We start from the raw sequence: 20824 nt of genomic DNA, 5'->3' as shown, positions 1-20824 counted from the left end.
GGAAGAGCAGCATCTAACACACACGCACACGAGGAGAGGATGATAGAGAGTCAGGGAGGGAGGGGGTGTGAACTATGGCTCATCGATTGGTCTTGCCTCTCACTTTCAAGATGCCGAGACATCACAGGCATGCCATTATTGAACCCAATCTTGCGCGACGTAGAAATGGTTCACACTTCACATTATCGATTCAATGATACAAGTAGTTGTTGCTGTCAGTGTGCTGACTCCGTATTACGAGTTCAGTAGAGGTTGAGGCTAGGATCGCGGGGAAAACGGTCCAGCGCCATATCCGGCCTGACTGTGTACTTACCTACCCGTAGCCGCTGGCCCGTCTCTTTCGGTATGACACGACGCGGAAGAGGTGAGTCGGCCAGAATTAGACTCAGGCAGTGACATGTAAGCAGCCAAGACACTCGAGCCCCCGTCGCCATCCAAATCTGCATAGTCTTTCGCTCTCTCTGCCTCTCTCCTGGTCTCATGGATGTAGTAGAGCTGGCCAGCTCGCGATGCACCAACATCACCAGGCTCTAGCTGTAGCCATTGCGGAGGAGAGCCGACCCCCAGGCGCAGCCAAAGGCGTTCCTCTACTGTTTACTACTGTCGTGACACTTTAACCCGAAAGGTCTAGAGCCGTGTCCGTCAGAGGGGTACTCAAGTCAAGCCTCACGTCAGCATTGTCAGTAAGTAAAAACTGTTAGTAGAAGCCATCGTTAGAGCTATCGAAAGAGTACCATGCTGTGTACCAAGGGTTACCTGGGCCGAGAAAGCCTTCCTTTCTCCTCAAACCGTTTTCTTCGGCACGCCCCTGGCGTCAACGTGCCTTCACACCAGCCGTGCACCCAGTCTTGACAGCTTCTGGTACTTGTAGAGGCACCTGCTCAATCCGCTGTTTACTAACGTAAGCTTCTAGAGCTTGTTTTGACAATGTAGGATGCCTTAAAGCCAGCTTCATCAGGCCATTCTTCTCTATCGACGTGCAGTTCCTCCGACGGGGCGCCGCGCCATACTCTTAGCATCGAGAACTCCGTGATGGCTTGTTTGAGCTGGTATAGCAGGTCCTATGCCTGGCTCGACTGTCGGCTCTTGTCTCGTGCTACGGCTAGGGAGGCTGCGATCTGGGCGCTTGTTCGCCTCTGCGAGCCTGGCAATCGCTGCCGCGGATTCGGAGACCCCTTACTGAGGTCCGAGTCTCCGGCCAATGACAGCGTGCCGGCACTTCGGCTGCTGCGTGAGGAGTTGGCCCTTATCACGGTGTTGATGCTCCCGGTCGAGTCGTGGCTGCGGATACCGGCAAACATGTCTTCGGCAGTCCGTGTCGGCGTCGTGTTAGCGAGAGACCTAGGGCTACGGCTCCACGTTATCGACCGGCCCTCAAGGTGCGGCCGTGGCTGGCGCGGGGCGCTGCCTTCTTCTCGAGAGTGAGGACTCGTTGTGCAGCGCGCTGTGGGGAAACTGAGCTTGGAGACTTGTTCAGGTGTGGCTTGGGATTGCCGAACCTGCTCATACGTTCTCACAGTAGCCGCCGCGCCGCGTTTCTCGGCAGAACCGTCCTCGCTCGGCCGGGGCGTACTTTCTGCGACGGCCCCAGTGGTAAAAGAATCGTCCCCTTCAGCAAACGAGAAGCGGCCTTCCCGAGCATCGTTGTATCTTCGGCCGTTCTTCGTTTTTAGGGGGTGCCACCGTTGCGGTGAGCCATTACCATTCGATTGCTGTCGCTCTTGAACCCATCACGCTCTGAAGGGCTGGAATCGTCGCTATCGTTCCCGTCTATTCTAGCACTGGTCTTCTCGCTAGGCGTTCCCTGGGCCTCTGTGGCTTCGGGAATACCCTTGATGTGCCCGGGGCTACTCGTTAAGCTTCCTGTACCTGATCGCGACTGGTCTGTTAAGATAGTCCGTAGGTATCTGGAGTCTCTATTTCCTGGCTCTAGAGCGGTATATCCGGTTCTAAGTCTTGGCTTACGTCTGGGAGCCCCAGCCCTAACCGCGTCCAAACGCCTGAACTTCTCGCTAATCTTGACGTCCGATTCGACGTTGAGTGTATCTGACGAGAACCCGGCATATGGTCAGCCTTTCCCTATGAGGCATCAATTGCAGCTGTGGCTGCTGCAGCATGTCCCACCGAGGCAGCATGGTGTTGGAAGGGGGCGTTTTGTTGGGGTCAAGTACTTACTCGAAGATGGTTTGCCATCGCCATTGCCTATTCCCTCAACTTGCTTATGTTGGTCCAGGACTCTCAGGACCTCCGTGTCTGTCGATAGGGAATGGCCATGCAAAAACGAGATTACAGGCTGCGAGGCTGCGGCCCGTGATTCGGCATCACGCGCAGCCGCTTCGTTGCGCCGTTTCTGTAGTCTAGATACGAAGTTTCTGGCATCTGGCTGGCTCCTGTCCAAGGTGCTGTTGGTCCTCGCTAATGTGACAGTCTCGAGCCCGTTTTTCCGAGCTAGGAGAAGCTCCAGTCGTCTGATTTCAGATTTGTATTGTCCCTCACGGTTGTGGAACTCTTCTGACAACACTGTGAAATCCTCAAATGCGTCTTCTCGCATGCGCTTCACCTCTTCGAGGGCAGCGTTCTTGGCCCTGAGCTCCTCCTGGCAGTTGCTGAAGCCCTCGATGAGACGGAGGATGTACGAGTTCAGGTGAACCGGCAACTGTGCCAAGTTCCCATTGGTCATGATGCTCACCTGAAGCGCCTCGACCATCTGGTCCAGTGATGGGTTGTACCTAGGTAGGATCCGACGTAAGCGATGCGAAGCACACTGGTCAATAGTACACAGGCAGAGTCTTACCACACTTTGTCTTGGTTGTTGACGACGAGGTCGGCACTTGCGGGGTCCTGTGGCTCTGGCGATAGAGAAGCATGCGTAGCGAGACTGGGATAGCTTGACATGTGTGCAGGGCCGGGTCTGCGTTGTTCCTCCGTGTCATGGACACTGAAACGGTCTGATAAGACGGGTGATCGCGGCGTGACCGGCGTCTTTGATCGAGGGCCAAAACGAAGCCAGTTGCCCAGATCTGCCATCTCGTCATATGGTATGGGCCACAAAGTGGTCCTCTTGTAAAATGGTCAATGAGTGAAGTCAATGCTGCCACGCCAAATGCAGAGCAGACTGTGAAGTCACCAAGGGAACAGCAGTGGTAATCTCAAGAAGGTTGGTAGATGTCAGCACAAGTTACCTTTGTATGCGTGGGGAATTGTTGATGTCGTCAAAGCTGGTTACGAACATCCCAATAATGGGGAAGGGGATTCAGTGAGGTTATTCAGTTGACCTCCAGTGTTTGTTGTTACCTTAGGTACCTACATCAATTGATGATAGTCAGGACCTTGCAGTCCACTCGTGGAGTAATCCTTTAGATTTTGGCAGGCACGCAGATGCTGGTGCACTAGGTTATTCCCAAGATACATGGGCGTGATACCACTGGACTAATTGAACAATGATATCTCGCGATGCTTATGATTCTGGGCACTGGGCAGATTGGATAATGGTGTCAGTCATTCAATGGTTATTAGGTGGGGGCAATGTGGCTGCCATTCAGATCTAAAGAGAAATCTAGCCAGACCGTTCGCTCTCTATACATCCTCAAAGGCCATGTCCTCATCCTCGCTATCGCCGTTCTCTGCGGGCTCTTCCACCTTGACTTTCTTGGCTGGCCGCTCTTCAGACGCCGGTGTATTGGCTGCACTGGTATCGGCACTGGACGATGGCCGTTTCTGGCTGGAAGGAGCAGTGACGTTGCCAGCAGCAGGGATATCCTCAAATTCGTCCTCCTCATCGTCTTCTTCCTCATCCTCGTCTTCTTCTGCCGCTTTCCGAGCGGCTTCCTCCTGTTCCTTCTTAAGCCGCTTGAACAGGTCATCGAGCGCGGCATCCTCCTTCTCGTCAGCAGTACCGCCGAGGTCGGGCTTCTTGTCCTCCTCGTCGTCCTTCTTGGACGAGGCCGACGCGTCTGCTGAATACGACGCGCCGGTGACAGTACTGGTCGTATGCCACTCCGGCAGGGCGTTCTGTTGAGCAATCTTCTCCTTCTTGGCTCTCTCGGCTTCCTTGGTGGCGTCATCGGGCCCGTCTGAGGCCGTGATGTTGATAGCGATGCTGGTCGGTCCTGTATTTGCCATACCTTTGACAGCTGTGGGCTTGAGGCTCGAGTCCACGGCAACCGACGCGGCTACTTGGTTGGTAGCATCTCGTTCGACGGGGCGTGCCGACGCGTAGGCCTTCTCGAAGTCCATCTCAGGAACCAGAACGCTGTCCAGTTCAGGAAGCAGGTCGGTTATGAATTTCAACTGGTTGTTGAGCCGCGTTGATTGCTCGTGGCCACCAGACTGCCGCTCCGGATCCTGCTGGAGCAAGCTACCGCAAGTATGGCACATGAAGCCTTCCGGCCCCATCTTATCCAGGACTTCCATGGCAGTCCAGTCAGATCCGCAGTAGGAGCAGAAATATTCCTTCTTCTCGGAAGCCGGGACCGCGTTGCCCTGCACAGCCTTATCCAGCGTGTAGACCCTCCATTTTATAGCGTCGATGGCCTTTCGGTAGTCGATGTAGTAGTACGTTCGGTTCGATGGGCGCTGCTGGCCCTCACGGAGCTCAGCTCTGACGTGGACTTCGATGAAGCGATCTTCGCGCAGCTTGCCGCAGATCTTGTGGAGATCCTTGGTGTTCTGGGCCATTAGGTATGAGAGATCATCGTCGCGGAGGGCCGAGTGCGTGATCAGGGCGTCGATGATGACAATATGCCTTGGATCGAAGTGCGTCGGGTCATAGAAGGCGCGCGCCACCGACCGCACGAGGGTTTGTGCTTTGTCCATGGCGGTGATGTGTGGACGTTGTATGAGGTATGGAGCAGACAGCTCGTCGATGGGCTCTTATCTTTTTTTTTCCACGCGACCGTTTCTCCGATTGCTCACAAAGGAATAATCAGGTTGGTGGTTAATCGGACAATGCGGCCAGGCAGATCCATACAATCCGACATATTGTTTGTTACGAGACTGGGGCAACCATTTGTTAATGTCCAATAACTTCAAAATGGATCAGCGTGAAAAAATGACATTATAACATTGACTGGATACTGGACAACTCTAAACGTTAAAAAATCGACAATTCCAGTTGAATCGCGTTCGCGACAGCCTCCAGCTATTCAATCGGTTACCCGAGTATTTCTAGATGTCTAATAATTTGTAGGAGGCTAGGTAGTTCCACCTGCAGCGGAATGGAAATTCCCCGGTCTTTCGAAATTCCGCCACCGATGTTGACTGGCCTACCAATGCAGGTGGAATAGCTAGTATGCTACTTTATTAGCTTAGGCATCGAGTAGGTACATATGTAGCCAACTGCACTGCTATCAATTCAATTGCATGCTTGGCTCAAAAATTGCAATCACGCAAGGGAATAGGAAAAAAAAACGCTTATTCAACACCACGTAAGGCTATAAGCCCACCATAAAATGATATATTTGGTATGGGAAGACTTGAAAATCGGTATTAGCAATTCGGGTTGTAGCCAGGTGATGGTGGTTTGTTGGGTGCATTGTCAAGTGACCTTTTTACCTTAGGTAATCAACTGTAGGTGCGGAAGTCATGCTGTCATGTTACCGGGGGCACCTTCTATATTCCCAAGTAGATTGGCCCAGGCCGGTATTCAGCATAGAACATGCTTTGCCTACTTCTTATGATCAGAAATACAGCGAGGCATGGCAACATCGACACTCATTCTGCTTTAATACGCAAAGACGGGTACATATCCTGCTCGCGACCCGTGGACCTGGCAACATATCATTGTGGTTTTGGAGTGCATCCATCAAACTACCAATCCTGATCCGGAGAAGAAAGACGGACCTGCAGACGAGTGGGCAGACTGGAGTAACTTACCCGCGATACTGATCGGATACCCACCCGCCTTTCTACTTGTACCATCATCTCCACCCGGCCAGCCGTGTTGCTTCGCCGTGTATGGTTGTCCCCGGGCTTCTCCAGTATGCAAACTGCTCCCCGCGCATCAAGCCGGCTCTGCTCGCGGCTTGAGGGCCAGGATGTCCCAACTGGAGTTTCCCCCAATCTACCTACTGCCAACCCATATCGATCCGGACCAGTTGCCTGATCTGCAGAGCCAGATTCCCTCATTAACGTATGACATCAATGAAGCAGAGGTGGTTCTCGGCAAGATTTCGAAGAAACAGAGAGCCCTTTTGAGCTGAGGAGGCTAAAAGTCCTGACCGAAGAGGTCGCTGGCGACGACACGGATCATCCACCCCCAGCCAAGCGCCGCAGGCTTTCCCACGACACCTTGCTTGAGGATGACGCGAGCACTGCCTCTGACGACGAGGATCAGTCTAGAAAAGGGGTGGTGCAAGTTGTGAAGCTTTCCTGGTTCACTGATTCGGTTTCTCGGGGGAGGTCTTGCCCTTGGAAGGCTACCTACTCTATCGAGGTCTCAAGCTGTCGGACCAGCACGGTAAAGTAGTCCCTTCAAATTCCCCGAATGTCCTTGGGCTACCCAAAGACGACACTGGTGAGATCCCGGGGGCGGCGGCGGCGGCGATGAAGCATAAATTACCACACGACTACAGCCTGGGGCCACATCATCCTAGGACATTGGTGCCTCTTAAGCGGCCAGCGCTGGTCCAGGAGACAACCTCAGAGCATGATATAACCCAGCATCTGCCACCGATCCCAGACTTCTTACATACGGCATATTCCTGCCAGAGGCCGACGCTGCCCAACCCCCTAACGACGCATTCCTTGAGCAACTCAAGGATATCAGGACTACCAGAGCCTTATTGGGGGACAAAATTGGCGTCCGAGCTTACTCGACATGTATCGCCGCCGTAGCCGCATATCCGCATCTATTGACAAACCGAATCGGTACGGCGGAACTCAGTCTACTTTTGGGGAATGCGTCATACTGACATGCTATCCTTTAGAGGTCGACCACCTACCAGGCTGTGGTACGAAGATAGCCAGCCTCTTCCATGAGTGGAAGACCAATGGCTGCATTGAAGAGGTCGAGAATGCGAAATCAGATGCTCAGCTCAGCGTGCTAAGACTGTTCTACCAAATCTGGGGTGTAGGCGAAACCACGGCCCAGGAATTTTACAAGAGGGGCTGGCGAGATCTGGACGACATCGTGGAGTACGGCTGGGATCAACTCAGTCGAGTACAGCAGATTGGGGTCAAGTACTATGACGAGTTTCTGCTCAAGATACCCCGCGCCGAAGTGAAGTCCATCGCAGACATAATTCTAGAGCATGCCAATAGACTTCACAAGGGCTGTGAGATGGTGATTGTAGGTGGTTACAGAAGAGGGAAGTCCCAAAGTGGCGATGTGGATGTTGTCATCAGCCACAGAGACCCAGCTGTCACCCTGGTCTTCATCGACAAGATAGCGGACGCTCTTGCGCAATCCGGGCATATCACTCATATCCTCACAATCAGTACTAGAAACTCTGAGCGTGGGCAAGAACCGCTGCCGTGGAAAGGCGAGGGGCGACAGGCAGGTTCTGGTTTCGACACACTGGACAAAGCATTGGTGGTATGGCAAGACCCAGAATGGGACCGCTCCGCGGCCGCAAAGAATCCCAACCCGCACCGGCGAGTGGACATCATTGTTGCTCCGTGGAAGACTGTCGGCTGTGCGGTTATGGGCTGGACGAGCGGCACGACTTTCCAGAGAGACCTTCGGCGATATTGCAAGACGGAGAAAGGTCTGAAGTTTGACTCGAGCGGCGTGCGCAGCCGTGTTGACGGCTCCTGGGTGGACTTGGAGAGTGGCCCAGACGGCGCAGCAGCCCCTGATATGATCACGGCGGAGCAGAGAGTGTTCAAAGGCCTTGGTCTAGAGTGGCGGCTACCCGAAGAGAGGAATACGGGGTGAAGAGATATGACTTGCTCAAAGATATGAACTTCAAGCCTGTGACCACATGCAGTATTCGTGGCATCGGATTATAGCAACTGAAGTGGGAATTGATCAACTACTTACTTAGCTAAACTGGTGACATATCTTTTTAGATGCTCAATTTCAAATCGTGGAATTGCTTGGTAATCAAAGCCACTTTCCCAAACGTGCGCTTTGATTCTGTGGTCCCTTTTCTGGCGAATACGGTTTTGGGGTTTCTCGGAGACTAGTAGAGAGACAGATCGGCTTCGGGGTACGCATTAGGCCGCGTCCAAGATCATCTCGGCTTTGGGCACTCAAGAATCCCATCTATTACTAATTGTGCAGTAGGTCGCATGCATACCAGAAGGACTAGAACAGCACTGGCTCTTCGCTCCTAGTCAGGCAAGCCAGGTACATACTGTAGTGATAGAAAGCGCCGAGAATGCATAGGTGTTTTTGTAAAGATGATGCCGCCGGGTAGATGACATCTCCGAGGTCCCCCCACTACAAAGAATGCCAGGCCCTACCTATCGACCGTCTGGATGCATCGCTGAACCCCCGAGTGGACCGACGGGAGATACAACGGACGGCTTCCACCTAGGTACATTAGTGTCAAAAGAGCTTAACGTCACATTCGAGTGCCTTAGCAGGCTGGCAGCAAAAGGGGAGAACAAAAGGCTGGGGATATATATCAAGTCTACATCCGCCCGTTGTCACAATCTCGCTCAAGTCAACTCTAGACACCAACATTATACCCCCCTTTCCAACAAGCTCATTCGACGTCGCCCGTCAAGTTACACAAGATGCCTTTGATTCTGCAAGTCCCCAACGAATACGGGTAAGTTTTCTCTTCTTTCGTTCTAACACCCAATGGCGTCATCTCTCCCCGGCTCGTCGTCAGGTTTCATGCAGGTACCCGTCGCAAACCAACACAAACAACCTCAACCCTACCAATGCCACCCAACGACTGCACCTAAATTGCCGGAACTTACCTAACCTAACCCCCTACCCAACCTACCACCTGCTTTTGTGTACTTATATGCATGTGCGCGTGTGGGACGAGAAGAAGAAGAACCCTTGTGGGCTAACCTGCGGGGCGCAACCCCAACCCCGACCCAACAGCTACGTCCTCGTCGCCGCCTCGAGCTCCTTCCTCGTCAACCTCGTGCACTTCTTCCTGAGCGCCAAGGCCCGCAAGGCGAGCGGGCTCAAGTACCCGATCCCGTACGCGACCGAGGAGCAGGCCGCCAAGGACCCCAAGGCCTACGCCTTCAACTGCGCGCAGCGCGCCCACGGCAACTTCGTCGAGAACCAGACCCCCTTCCTCGGCGCCCTCCTCATCGCCGGCCTGCACTACCCGACCGCCGCCGCCGGCCTGGGCGCCGCCTGGGTCACCGCCCGCGCCGCCTACGCCGTCGGCTACGCTAAGCGCGGGCCCCAGGGCCGCATCGGCGGCTTCCTCGTCTCCTCCCTGAGCGACCTCGCCCTCAAGGGCATGGCCCTGTGGACCAGCGTGCAGTTCGCCATGGCGGCGTATGCTTGAGCAAGGGAGACGAAAAGTGCATTCGTGGGCGGTTCGGGGAAAATGTTTGCGATAGCTAGGACACCCTACGTGTAGTAACAGATGTATACTTCGATCCAATATGACATTATTTCAGACAAGCTAGGCGGGCACCTCGCCAAGAAACACAACACGGCGCTTCTGTTTTGTGAGATTGAGTTGGAAGAAAAGCCGGGTATAGGTTATGTACAATGCTACTTTGCACATGTTTGTTTATTCAAAGACAATAAGCCCAAACTCCATTCGCCTTCGAGAATGGATATCGCTAGGGTAAAATCCACCCTCATCATATCTAACAGTGCGTTAGGCCTGCCGTATTGATGCCTGCTTCGCATCCATCGTCTCATTTAGCCATCAAGTTGGCCACAACGCTCACGGCATCATCGATAACCCTTTTCAATGCTGGTAGATTGATAGGCAATTCAACATTTCGATAACCAGTATAAGCACACCCATTATTCAAGTACTATCCCAAGACGTGCTGGTTCTCGGTGCTCTGCATCCATTCGTGTCCATTGTTTCCGAGCAGGTAGTCCCCAAAGTACTTCAGCGCCTGAAACATCTCCTGGCCAGTAGGAATGATATGGCTCGGCGGGAGAAGAAAACCATAAGTCCCCGTGTCTCTCAGCTTGATTTGATAGCTGTAGCGTGCCTTCATATCGTGGAAGAAGTAATCCAGTGCTGAGCCTCCCAGAAGCTCGACTCGACGTTTCGATTCCATATCGTCGTCTGACGTGGCGCCCGTTTGGGCTGCCACCGCGCCCTCGCATGCAGAGTCGACAGTGTAGACGTCGCCACTCGAAAGTCTCATGTACTTTGCTATATTCATGGCGACTTCCATCATGTTCTCCAGATTGGGCACCCTGGCAGAGCAGGAATATGCAAAAGGCCAGAGGATCTGCTGCGAATAGGAATGCAGGTCAAAGTAAGCAACAAATTTGACCTTGTTGTTCTGCGTTTCATTCTTCGCCCACTGCGCCAGCTGTGCGGCTTCGACCGCATGAAAGGGGCCTTCACCTCCGTACGTAATGGAGCAAGGCTCAGTTTGGCTCTCGGCAGGGCCCCACTGGTATCCAAAGGCGTGGTCCAAATCAACCCCAGGACAGTACGGCATCGTTGTTTCTTGTCTCGTTTTGCGCCACAGACGATCGTCAGTCCAGCTGTATTCGTATCCATCTGGGTTCATAACGGGAATGAAAACGATGTCATATTCGCCGAGGATCTTGCTGACCATTTCGTCCTCGCCATACGACGTTATGAAAGACCAAGCAAGATAGTTGACAGTACTAATAGAAATCCATTCTCTTGCGTGTAGACCTCCGGTAATGAGGATGGTTTTTCGAGTGCTCGAGTCAGCGTTGCTTCCTCCAGAACCAAGCCCAACCCGCAGGGCCGGTATGTCTCGCCCTTCAGCTGTTTTTCCTATACTGAACTTCTCGACCAGGTCTCCTTGAAACATGGAATGCAGCAGCGAAAGCCACGTATCGATGGTTTCAAATGGCTGGTAATTCCTGAAAAGAGGCTCTCAGGTTGATGAATCCTGGGCTTCGTTGACCGAGTCGCCTCAGTTGCTTCTGACACGGCGCTTGTCCCCCCAGAGCTGATTCATCATCTTTGTTGCCTTTAAACTCCGAAATGGACGGGTACGTAGCAGCGATAGCACTTGCTAGGTCATCAATCAAGACATTGTAAGCAGTTTGCAGTGACTCCGGTAGCATGCTCAGAAAGGGGCCAGTTCCCCTTCTGGAGACCCTCATGTCAGTAAAGTTGGAGCCAGAATCCCACACATCGATATTCATCTTTCGTGCGGCGCGGCTCAAGGCTCTTCTGTCGTCCGGCGTGCTAAGACTAAAGCGCAGCACGGCATGGTCTCTGTACATATCGGGATGCGTCGGCCTGTGGTTATCCCACCGAGAGCCTCGGGATGATTTAAAGGGCCAGAAATCCAAGTCCCACACATGACTGAAGGCTGACCTTGCCGGGCTTTTTGAGTCATGTTTGTGAGGGCCGTCAAGAATGGCCGCGACGGCCGACTCTCGTACCCATTGCGGCGTCGGAGCACCTGGGAGAGACGTATCCTGTGGGTACGACAGAGATGTAGTGACGAGCAAAGATATGACCGGGAATTTATCAAGGAAACACAGCCGCATTTTCACTCGGGGTATCGGGGTATCGGGGTATCTGGGTGGCTGAAAGGATATCCAGTGACTAGTGACGACAAGGCGCCTCTGAAGGGCTGGTAGTAGCTACCTTAACTAAGGCTGTCTTATGAAGTTGGCACAGGGAGGACAAACAGGCGGGAAAGCCTGTAGATGGATGGATTGGAAGCAGCAAGAATTGAAGGTGCGCAAGAGCTGGAGGGACTGCACGGAAATGGTGCAATGGGAACGCACTGAGAGAAATACGGTCGCCTGCAGTTGGTTGAAAATCTTCCCGGGCCCGAATGCAGACATCGATGTCGTTCGGACAAGATCAATCCATGCGGGCAACAGACGGCTTCCTTGCCTCGCCAATCTGCTAAGCCTACTTTGGGTAAAGTGGGAACAGGCTTGGTTCGCAGGCTTGTCTCGTCTCGTGCACTGAATAAAATGGCGGGGTATGTAGCTGCCATTGGCAGGCAGCAGATTCCATCATGCATGTTCGTCAATGTTGGGATTCCGGTCAACGTAGGTGAAGGAGATAACCTTATTCCTTCCTGGCCGTACGATAGGTACGAGATCGACAAGTAGCTGGTTTCACCACCTTGACCACAGGGCCAGTTCAACGAGCTTCCATGTAGCAAGCAGCATGGTTACGGAAGAACCGTGCTCACAAAGTGTCGGAGGATGTGATGTGTATGGGGGCACGGTAACGACATGCACTTGAGCTGGACTCATGACTGCCAGAATACACGACCCGCCCCCACCAACTTATGGAGGCAATCCAGTCTATCGGGTCGGAAACTAGGTATATTAAACTATACGGACTCCAGGTTTCTGGGGACGATGCTGCATCGAGTAGTTCAAGGAGCGGGGTGAAAATGCCTCGAGCTGTATGTACATCACTGAGGAGGGCTGGAGGAACGGCGATGTCGACTAACCCATCTAGGGAAGATCCTTCCCAAAGTCAGCCTACCTAGATCCTGATGCACACCTACACATAATAGCAAAGGAAGCGCAGCTACGTAGTGCATCATATGCCATGCACGTGAGCGTATTACTCATGTTACTCACAGTCGATATTCGACTGTTAACCCCGCCGGGTATGGAGGGAACACAAACACCCATATCCAACATTGCACCAGGGTGGGGATAAACATCGAGTCGCATTTGAGACTCAGCAGCAGGCAATAGAGCAAACCACCCAAGTATAAGCCGACGCCGACAACATCTGCATGGTATGTACACGAGCAGTTGTATTGATAGGACCAACATCGACAGCACAACTCCCAATCTCTTATCAAGCCGCGGCGGCCTTGGGATTGGAATTCATCGCTGCATCGCACAATGGCCACTTCGTCCAATCCAGACACGCCGACGCTGGCCTCTGGGCCCTCGGTTTCACGCTGTAGGCTGGATCTGGTCGGTTGTGTTGCTGTCATCACTGGGGCCTCCCGTGGAATTGGTCGGGCGATTGCCTTGAATCTTGCTCTGCGAGGCTGTTCCGTCCTCGGCACATGCACGAACGAGACCAGTCTCGAGTTGATATCATCGGTCCTTGACAGCGAGGTCACCCGATCATACAAGGACACTGCACGCCAGAGGCCATCCCGACTTAGGATCAAGGGTCTGGTTGCCGACATATTCTCCCTAGAATGCTCGGCGTTGATCGCCAACATGCTAGGGAGTCCTTCAATGGCCGGGTCGATATCTTGATCAATAGTGCTTGTGATCCAATGCCGGTCAGTAGACCCGGAAATGTGGTGTGGGCCATATTACTGACCCGGCCTTCGCTCCCAGGGGACCATTGGCGAGATGGACGTTCAGGAAGTCCAGCATAGTCTTCTGGGAAACATACAGACACCCGTCATGATTGTTGACGAGCTTGTTCGACGCCGCCTTTTCCAGCCTGACAGCCGCATCATCTATATCTCCTCAGTCCGATCGAAACAGCCATGGAGTAGGCAGGTCAGTATATCCAATAGAACCCACCCCGATTCCGGAACTGTCTTAGTGAGGCCCGTTCACATGTGCTAGCCGAGGGTCTGATGTGAACTGATTGTTTGATGAGATCCATAGCTTATGTACGCGGCGGGAAAGTCGGCAGGAGAGTCGCTATGTCGCACCTGGGCTCAAGCTTTTGGCGGCAAAGAGGAAAAGGTAGGCTGCCAACCTGGACAATGCTACCTACCACCAAGACTATATAGGCCTCTTCTCACCAGTACAACAGTACCAGTTCATGGCAGGGACAACTGCCAATGCCGTACTCGTCGGCTTAACACAGACAGAAGCCGTCATGAACTGTGGCCCCGATATGGTGGCGGAGTTTCAGAAGGAGTTCTTTCCAGCCCAGTCCATCCCGCGGTTCGGCCAGCCAGAGGATGTTGCCGATGTGGTTGGACTCCTCTGCAGCGCCGAAGCCAAGTGGATCACCGGCAGTGTGATTAGCGCCAGTGGTGGTGGCATCAAAATCGGATGAATCCAAGTGACAAATCAATAGCGGTGCCCGGAATGCACATCGGGCGAGGGTCAACAACCCGGGTGCCGCCGCGGCATCGGACGCCAAGTCGTAACACCAAAGCAAGGAATGTAGCGAGCTGAATCGCGAGCTCCAAGAATCACCTAGCTATCAGCTAAAAAGGGAATATAGTTCCATCAAACCAGATTGCATACCCTGGACATTGATGATAGTTTTTTCTTCTTCTGTTGCTGTTAGACGCGTAATGCTCCCCCGGAGCTCGGGTTGGCCACATCACGGTCTCACTGTATTTGCCTCTTTGGCATATAGGACTCAATAGCCTGCTCTCCTGGTCGCGGTTCAAAGCTATACTGGAATATACTACCTACTAATCTTGATAATATAGGAAAACTTAGCTTTCCTGTTCTTGGGAGGCAAATGCCCATACGCAGAGAGGTAATGGATAGGGGGCTTTCTAGGCGCATATAGCTCTTATTACCTGGCCGATTGTCATTAGGAACGGGTTGAATGTATGGGTCCTAGAGAAACAAGTATCCATAGCCGTGAGCGTACTAAGAGCCCAAAACGCAAACGCTTTGTGGAGTTGATACTGATTTGGGCGTGGCAGAACAGGGGGACCGGGAAATAATTAATGATATCCAATTACGCGTATACTGCTGCATGTACTTGTAGGAACAAAAGGAGCCGCAAACCAACCCGCTGGATCCGATGGCCAGGCCCATACCGATACGCAGGCAGCCTTGGAGGTGCACATTTGCCTGTTGAGGAGGTAGGTACATAAGACGCATGCAGGCTGGATAAATAGTGGGATGAGGGTCGCGTCATCGACTCTCGGGCAGTGTGCCTGCCCGTCGCTCTGCTACATACACAAACCTACGGACCACATAGACATAGGTCGGCAGGCCAATGATAAAAGAAAGGTTGGCAGTGAAATTAATGCAGTCTCCAGCCTTGGATTAAAAGAGGAAGGTATCGCTAAGATGGCACGTGTCGGTAGGCATCTGGGAGGCACTAATCGAGATGAGGAGCGAGCGGGCTAGGTAACAGCCAACCTAGGTACCTGGCCTAGCTCCCTTTCCAATGTACCTGCTTGCCTGGCTCTGCTCAGATTAATACAAGGAAAAAGGTACCTGGGTGCTAGGGGTAGGGGCCGGGGTGCTAGGATCAAATGGATTGATTGATAGTTGGACAACTGGCCGGGCTGGGCTGGGCTGATGTGAGAGAGAGACGGAGACAGAGAGGGAGGCGGGAGGGAAGAGGGAGAGCAGAGCGAGCGCAGCTGCGGCATGCCCATCCACCTCTCCATCTCCAGACCAGACCAGGCCAGACAGGGACGGTGGACGGTGGACTGCCAGGACTGGCCTATGTTGGAGCTTGCGATGGATGGATTAGGTAGCTTAACTGGCACGGCGCTGCTGATATTATTCGTACATGCAAATGAATGGTTAAATGAGTTTCCCACCTCGAGAGTTCGTGATTTTGTAATCAGCCACTGCCGGTTGCCAATGCTGGCTGACCTACCTCCCACTTCCACCACTCAATGAAACATTGGAAGTGAGACTCCTTCGCCAGATCCAGCCCACTTGCTACTGCTGCTGCTACTGCTGCTGCTAGAGCGGTACCTGGCCTATCTTCCAGGCCAATACCTACGTGCTAAACTAAAGCCGTCAAGGCCAGCGTCTACAACGCGACAGTAAAACCTTCCTACCACCACCAACCATCCTACGTCGACCTTGCGGCAGTCCTTCCAATTCCTATTAGGTTATCCGACTGCAACGCCCGTCTATCCCATATTCGGACCCCCGGCATCTCGAGTCTGAGCCGAGCGATTGTGGGCAAAGACAATGGGCTTCCCTGATTATTTCAGGAACCTGACGTAACCGCCTTTCGGCAACAACAGCTCTGCCTTAGCCTTAGACATTCCCGATTCGCTGCCGTCGCCGTCGGTTCCTCGCCCATCGCTCCTCGCCGTTCACTCGTTTATTCAATCAGTCAAGCGGTCCATGTCGAGAATCTCATTACGTTAGGCATCTTACCGCCGAGCGAGCCTCACCATGCCGTTTCTCCGGCGCCGCGGCGTCATGGCCAGCGAAACGGACATGCGACGACATACCATCATTGACCCAGGTACTGGCTCAGGCTCAGGCGCTGCTACTCTCCCATCCAGGCAATCCGTTGCCCCGCGAAAGTCCCTTGCCGAGTCTCTCCTTCGACCGAGCTCTTCCAAACTCAACAGTCGGCCGTCGCTGGAAGCAGCGGGTGAAGAACGCGATAAATTCGACAACGGCGAAGGCTCTTCCACCGAAACAAATGCGTTTTCTGCAGCTATGTCGGTCTCAGCCGGCCGCCCCAGCGAAGATGACCCTTTCAGTCGACCGGAATCGCCTCCTATACAAGAAGAAACGCCCAAACACCGTCGCTTCTCCATGTTGAGGTTTCGCAACGCTTCGGATTCGCAGCTGTCGACAAGGCTTAAGCAACAACAGCAGCAGCAGGCTGAGAAGCCACCTCCTATGCCACGACGTATGTCACTCTTTCCCGTTTCCACTTCCTGGCCCCTTCCCCATGCGGACTTGCTTCGTCGCTGCCAGCTTGCTCACGTTGGAAGCGCCTTCCACTTGCTGCCGACCAAAACTGCTTGCTGACACCGTAGATCTGCACCAGCGCCAGCTATTATCACAACAGCGCCAACGATCGTCGAAGAGGCCGATTCGAACCAGAAGAAACCCCGCCTCAAGATACCAATGCGTATGCGAAAATCCGGGGATCTCCTCGGACATCGCAGTCGCAACCGGAAGCCAAGCTAAACACGTCGCTGAAGAATGACAGGAGGAAAAGCACTGCTGAAGTTAGCGACTTATACCCATCATCGACCCGGCCGTCAAACGACAATGCGCCCGGGAAACAGACGGTGACCTTCCAAGAGCCACAGCAACGGCCACCGTCGTCTCGGACGATATCTCAAACAGAACCGCCTGCCTACGGGGATGAAAATGGTTCAGCATTGGCTCTGCCAGTCAATCGACTCTCGGAGTCAGAGAGATCAGAAGGCAGTGCCAGTGACCATGGTGTATATGGCAGTACGACGACAACGACGACTCAGACCACATCAACTACCACGTTCTTCCGCCTCCCGCGCCGCAAGCAGAAGCAGCCCGAATCCATGTTTCCCATGGGCCATCTGCCACAGAAGGGCAAGACACCAGCTTTGCAACCAACGGCTTCTAGCTCCTCTTTAGCTCCGCGTGATTCTACCAGCGCCGACACCCCTCGGCCATCGACCGGCGGCCGGAGCAGGACAGCTACACCCGTTGCTTCGCCCTCGCAGAGCTCCACGTTCTTAGGCAAGCCGGCAGCATCTCCTGCAACGGCTCTGTTTCGACCGGGGTCCCGCAATTCAGGACAATCGTCTCCGACGCGCAGTCATCTCACCCTCCGGGGCCGGTCGTCCACCATGAGCTCGCTAGGAAGAGCGTCAGTCGAAGACCGCCAGTTTGCCGGCACAACCCGCACGTCATCTTCGACAGGCCGCAAAAGCTTTGGGGACTTGCTGGGGATCAGTCGGCTACGGCAGAATTCAGACAACCCACGTCACGGCGCTCTAACTCCTGCCACGCCAGGGTCTACCTCAAAGAACAACTCGCTTCAGCTCACAAGAGAAAAGGAACCGGTAGTTCTGCCTGAACGTCGTGAAGACGACACCCCCGCCAAATATTTGAACCGCCTCGAGGAGGTTCTTAGCCGCGGTGTCATTGCAGCTGCCTTGTCTAAAGGAACTGATCCTTTCATGGCTGCAGTTCTGCGGAGCTATATGCGTAGCTTCGGCTTCTTTGAAGAGCCGATGGATATAGCGATACGGAAACTCCTGATGGAGGCCGAACTACCCAAGGAAACGCAACAGATCGACAGATTCCTTCAGGCTTTTGCGAACCGCTACCACGAGTGCAATCCTGGGATCTACTCCACCCCTGATCAGGCATACTTCATAGCCTTCTCACTGCTCATCCTTCACACTGATGTTTTCAACAAGAACAACAAATACAAGATGCAGAAGCCAGACTACCTGAAGAATACTCGTGGGGAGGGTATCTTCGATGATGTGCTGGAATGTTTCTACGATAATATCACGTATACCCCTTTCATCCATGTTGAGGATGATTTCGATGTCAACGGAGAACGTCTCGGTAACAAACTAAGCAAAAGAAAACGGCGGTGTTTCCAAATGGCACACCGGAATCGCTCAAGCGGTCGAAAGATCCTATCGATCCCTACACCATAATCCTGGACGGAAAGCTGGATTCATTACGACCTCCACTCAAGGACCAAATCCCGCTCGAAGAACACTTCAGCTATCTGGGTACTGCGAAGGCCCTGAATGTGAAAGAGCTCCAGAAAACATTCTTCCGGACGGGTGTGCTCCAGATTGTCTCGGCTCGATCAAGGCCCGACGCTTTCATGACGGAGAAGACATTATCCAACCCACAAGAGGCCCATCCTGGTATTGTAGACATTAAAATCACGAAGGTCGGTATATTGTGGAGGAAAGACCAGAAGAAAAAGAAGGCACGGTCTCCGTGGCAAGAATGGGGTGCAATCCTCACAGGCGCACAGCTCTACTTCTTTCGTAACACTGCTTGGATAAAAAATCTTATGCATCAGTACGAGACTCATCTGAAGTCTGGCCACGATGGGAGTCCTCTCACGTTCAACCCGCCTCTCGAACAATTTAAGCCCGATGCTTTGATGTCGACTGACGGAGCTGTGGCACTGTGGGACATGTCCTACAAGAAACACAAGAACTCATTTGTGTATGTGAGGCACGGTGGCTTCGAGGAAGTCTTACTGGCTCAAAGCGAGGACGACAGGAATGACTGGCTGGCGAAATTGAATTACGCAGCAGCGTTCAGGACCTCGGGGGTGCGTATGCGCGGGCTCATTGGCGGCAACTATGAGGGTCAAGGTCGGCGAGCTATCCGGAGGCTTGAAAGCAGTGAGGTAACTCAGGTCATCCAAACCCCTACTGGTGAAGTCAGCATCAACCGCAGCCGTATTGATCAAAAGATGGCTCAGGACATTTTAGTTGCTCGCCGCGAGGTGATGGAACAGCGAATCGCCGAGGCAGAGGAGAAGCTCCAGGCAGCAGAAAAGCACCTGGATAGTCAGCTACAAAATGCTCGCCACCTGATAATTCTGGCGCCCATACAAGAAAAGACCCGGGACTCGGTCCGGGGCGGCGCCGCGAAGATAATAGCCCAGCTAAAGTGGTCTCGTACCGAAATCTGGAGGCTGAAATGCCATCGCGACATTCTCCAACTTGATCTCCAGGAGGACAAGGACGTGAATGGCGACCTCAGCGAGTTCATGGTGGAATCGACAGCGCCGGCAGAGCACCCAGCCCTTTCTCACAAGAAGTCTAGAGCAAGCTCTAAGTTCAGTCAGCAGCAAAGCCCTGGTTCTCCTGCCCCTCCGATACCTGCTCCGGCAAACAACTCGCTCGAGCCAGAATCCCCAATGACCGATGTATTCCAAACACCGCCGACCAGCTCCTCGGGCCTACCGATGCCGCACGTACAGCAACCCCACGACGGTGTAACATTGAGCCCTGAGCGACCAGGCATGAGGAAGTCTTCCATATCAAGTGCAACTTCATCCCACCTTGCGGTTGGGCCCTCGGCAACTCGCATCCCATCTCATCTCTCAACAGATAGGGAGAGAAGGAAATATGAAGAACATCCAGAAGAAGACGAAGGCGAGCGGCACGTACTCGAACAGGCCGGTTTACTTGAAATAGAGCCTTCACATACCCCAGATCACCGCCCTACTTCATCTCTTATGACGTCCGATGACACACCTGAGCGATCCAAGAGAAGCAGCGCAGCTGTCGCCGACAAGGATAAGCTCGAGCGCAGCAAAATCCGTCGTAGTCTGCAGCGTACCCTCAGGGAGGGTGCCGGCCATCTTTCACACCACCGAGGGCGGAAAGGGAAAGATTCGGCATCCAGCGGAGGCCTGGCCGATGACACTGCCCGCGAGGACATTCTGGCAAGATCTGGGAGTTTCACAGTGCACGGCAAGAAGGCGTCGGTCATTGAGTTTGGTTCAAGCCTCCAAAACATGACATCAGAGGACCGCATACGCCAGCGTAAGCAGTCTGTCAATGACGATCCCATCTTGTCACCAGCCAGCGTCGATGACGACTTCCACTCCATCATAGAAGTGGAAGCGCCAGTTCACGGCTCAAAGGAGCGCCGATCATCGGCGGCCAGTGCCAGCACGGCCACTGCCCGCTCGTTCCGTGAGCTGCACCGCAAGTATTCTACGCATCGTGGCCTAACGGTCCCATCAGACGAAGATAGCGATGCAGCCCTCAGCTTTTCGGAAGGTCGCCGCAGCCCGCTGCCTCCGGTCGAGGACGGGTCGGCAGACGAGGAGGAGGATGAAGAAGAAGAAGAAAGGGCGTAGGGAAGACGGGTCTTGGACTCGACATGAATTTCCCCAGGCAGGCTCAGTTCTACACCCCAGAACCGCCCAGCTCGCCCGTGGACGAAACGGATGAGGAGAAGCAGGCAGACCCGAGCGACAAGAACGGTGCGGTCGAGCGACTTCCTAGTCCGCCCATACAGGCGGTTCGAGCTTGAGAAAAATAATGACACTTTCGAAGTTTTCAGTATCCCCAAGGTTCTCTCTCATCTGGGAAAGTATGCCTTCGCAAGGGTACGATATGGGGAGCGATAAGTGACGAGAAAGAAGGGAGAGAAATAGGAAGC

General features: G+C 53.6%; 7 protein-coding genes across 7 annotated transcripts; 4 read left to right on the top strand and 3 right to left on the bottom strand.

Moving 5' to 3' along the window:
• Positions 1 to 1061: 1061 nt before the first annotated feature.
• On the bottom strand, positions 1062 to 3027 carry PG997_012450 (uncharacterized protein; the record flags this gene model as incomplete). Its single annotated transcript, XM_066816764.1, has 5 exons — positions 1062 to 1661; positions 1703 to 1884; positions 1966 to 2046; positions 2176 to 2729; positions 2795 to 3027. 5 exons carry the CDS (start codon positions 3025 to 3027, stop codon positions 1062 to 1064), a joined length of 1650 nt encoding a protein of 549 aa, XP_066662456.1.
• Positions 3028 to 3576: 549 nt separating this feature from the next.
• PG997_012449 (uncharacterized protein) lies at positions 3577 to 4815 on the bottom strand (the record flags this gene model as incomplete). The annotated part of the gene is made up of 1 exon (XM_066816763.1): positions 3577 to 4815. The coding sequence occupies one exon, from the start codon at positions 4813 to 4815 to the stop codon at positions 3577 to 3579; it is 1239 nt and encodes a 412-aa protein (XP_066662455.1).
• A 1220-nt stretch (positions 4816 to 6035) lies between these two features.
• On the top strand, positions 6036 to 7876 carry PG997_012448 (uncharacterized protein; the record flags this gene model as incomplete). Its single annotated transcript, XM_066816762.1, is given in 4 exon segments — positions 6036 to 6130; positions 6151 to 6385; positions 6400 to 6819; positions 6929 to 7876. The coding sequence occupies 4 exon segments, from the start codon at positions 6036 to 6038 to the stop codon at positions 7874 to 7876; spliced, it is 1698 nt and encodes a 565-aa protein (XP_066662454.1).
• An 806-nt stretch (positions 7877 to 8682) lies between these two features.
• On the top strand, positions 8683 to 9422 carry PG997_012447 (glutathione S-transferase; the record flags this gene model as incomplete). The annotated part of the gene is made up of 2 exons (XM_066816761.1): positions 8683 to 8717; positions 9002 to 9422. 2 exons carry the CDS (start codon positions 8683 to 8685, stop codon positions 9420 to 9422), a joined length of 456 nt encoding a protein of 151 aa, XP_066662453.1.
• A 484-nt stretch (positions 9423 to 9906) lies between these two features.
• PG997_012446 (zinc carboxypeptidase) lies at positions 9907 to 11320 on the bottom strand (the record flags this gene model as incomplete). The annotated part of the gene is made up of 2 exons (XM_066816760.1): positions 9907 to 10951; positions 11088 to 11320. The coding sequence occupies 2 exons, from the start codon at positions 11318 to 11320 to the stop codon at positions 9907 to 9909; spliced, it is 1278 nt and encodes a 425-aa protein (XP_066662452.1).
• A 1605-nt stretch (positions 11321 to 12925) lies between these two features.
• Positions 12926 to 14057, top strand: PG997_012445 (NAD(P)-binding protein; the record flags this gene model as incomplete). The annotated part of the gene is made up of 4 exons (XM_066816759.1): positions 12926 to 13210; positions 13379 to 13546; positions 13658 to 13738; positions 13809 to 14057. 4 exons carry the CDS (start codon positions 12926 to 12928, stop codon positions 14055 to 14057), a joined length of 783 nt encoding a protein of 260 aa, XP_066662451.1.
• A 2054-nt stretch (positions 14058 to 16111) lies between these two features.
• Positions 16112 to 20695, top strand: PG997_012444 (uncharacterized protein; the record flags this gene model as incomplete). Its single annotated transcript, XM_066816758.1, has 4 exons — positions 16112 to 16657; positions 16711 to 18241; positions 18313 to 20515; positions 20557 to 20695. The coding sequence occupies 4 exons, from the start codon at positions 16112 to 16114 to the stop codon at positions 20693 to 20695; spliced, it is 4419 nt and encodes a 1472-aa protein (XP_066662450.1).
• Between the last annotated feature and the right edge of the window lie 129 nt (positions 20696 to 20824).

Source organism: Apiospora hydei (assembly GCF_038363865.1).
Source record: "Apiospora hydei strain CBS 114990 chromosome Unknown utg000009l_segment0_segment0, whole genome shotgun sequence".
Classification (NCBI taxonomy): domain Eukaryota; kingdom Fungi; phylum Ascomycota; class Sordariomycetes; order Amphisphaeriales; family Apiosporaceae; genus Apiospora; species Apiospora hydei.
This window is presented reverse-complemented; position numbering and strand designations above follow the sequence as displayed.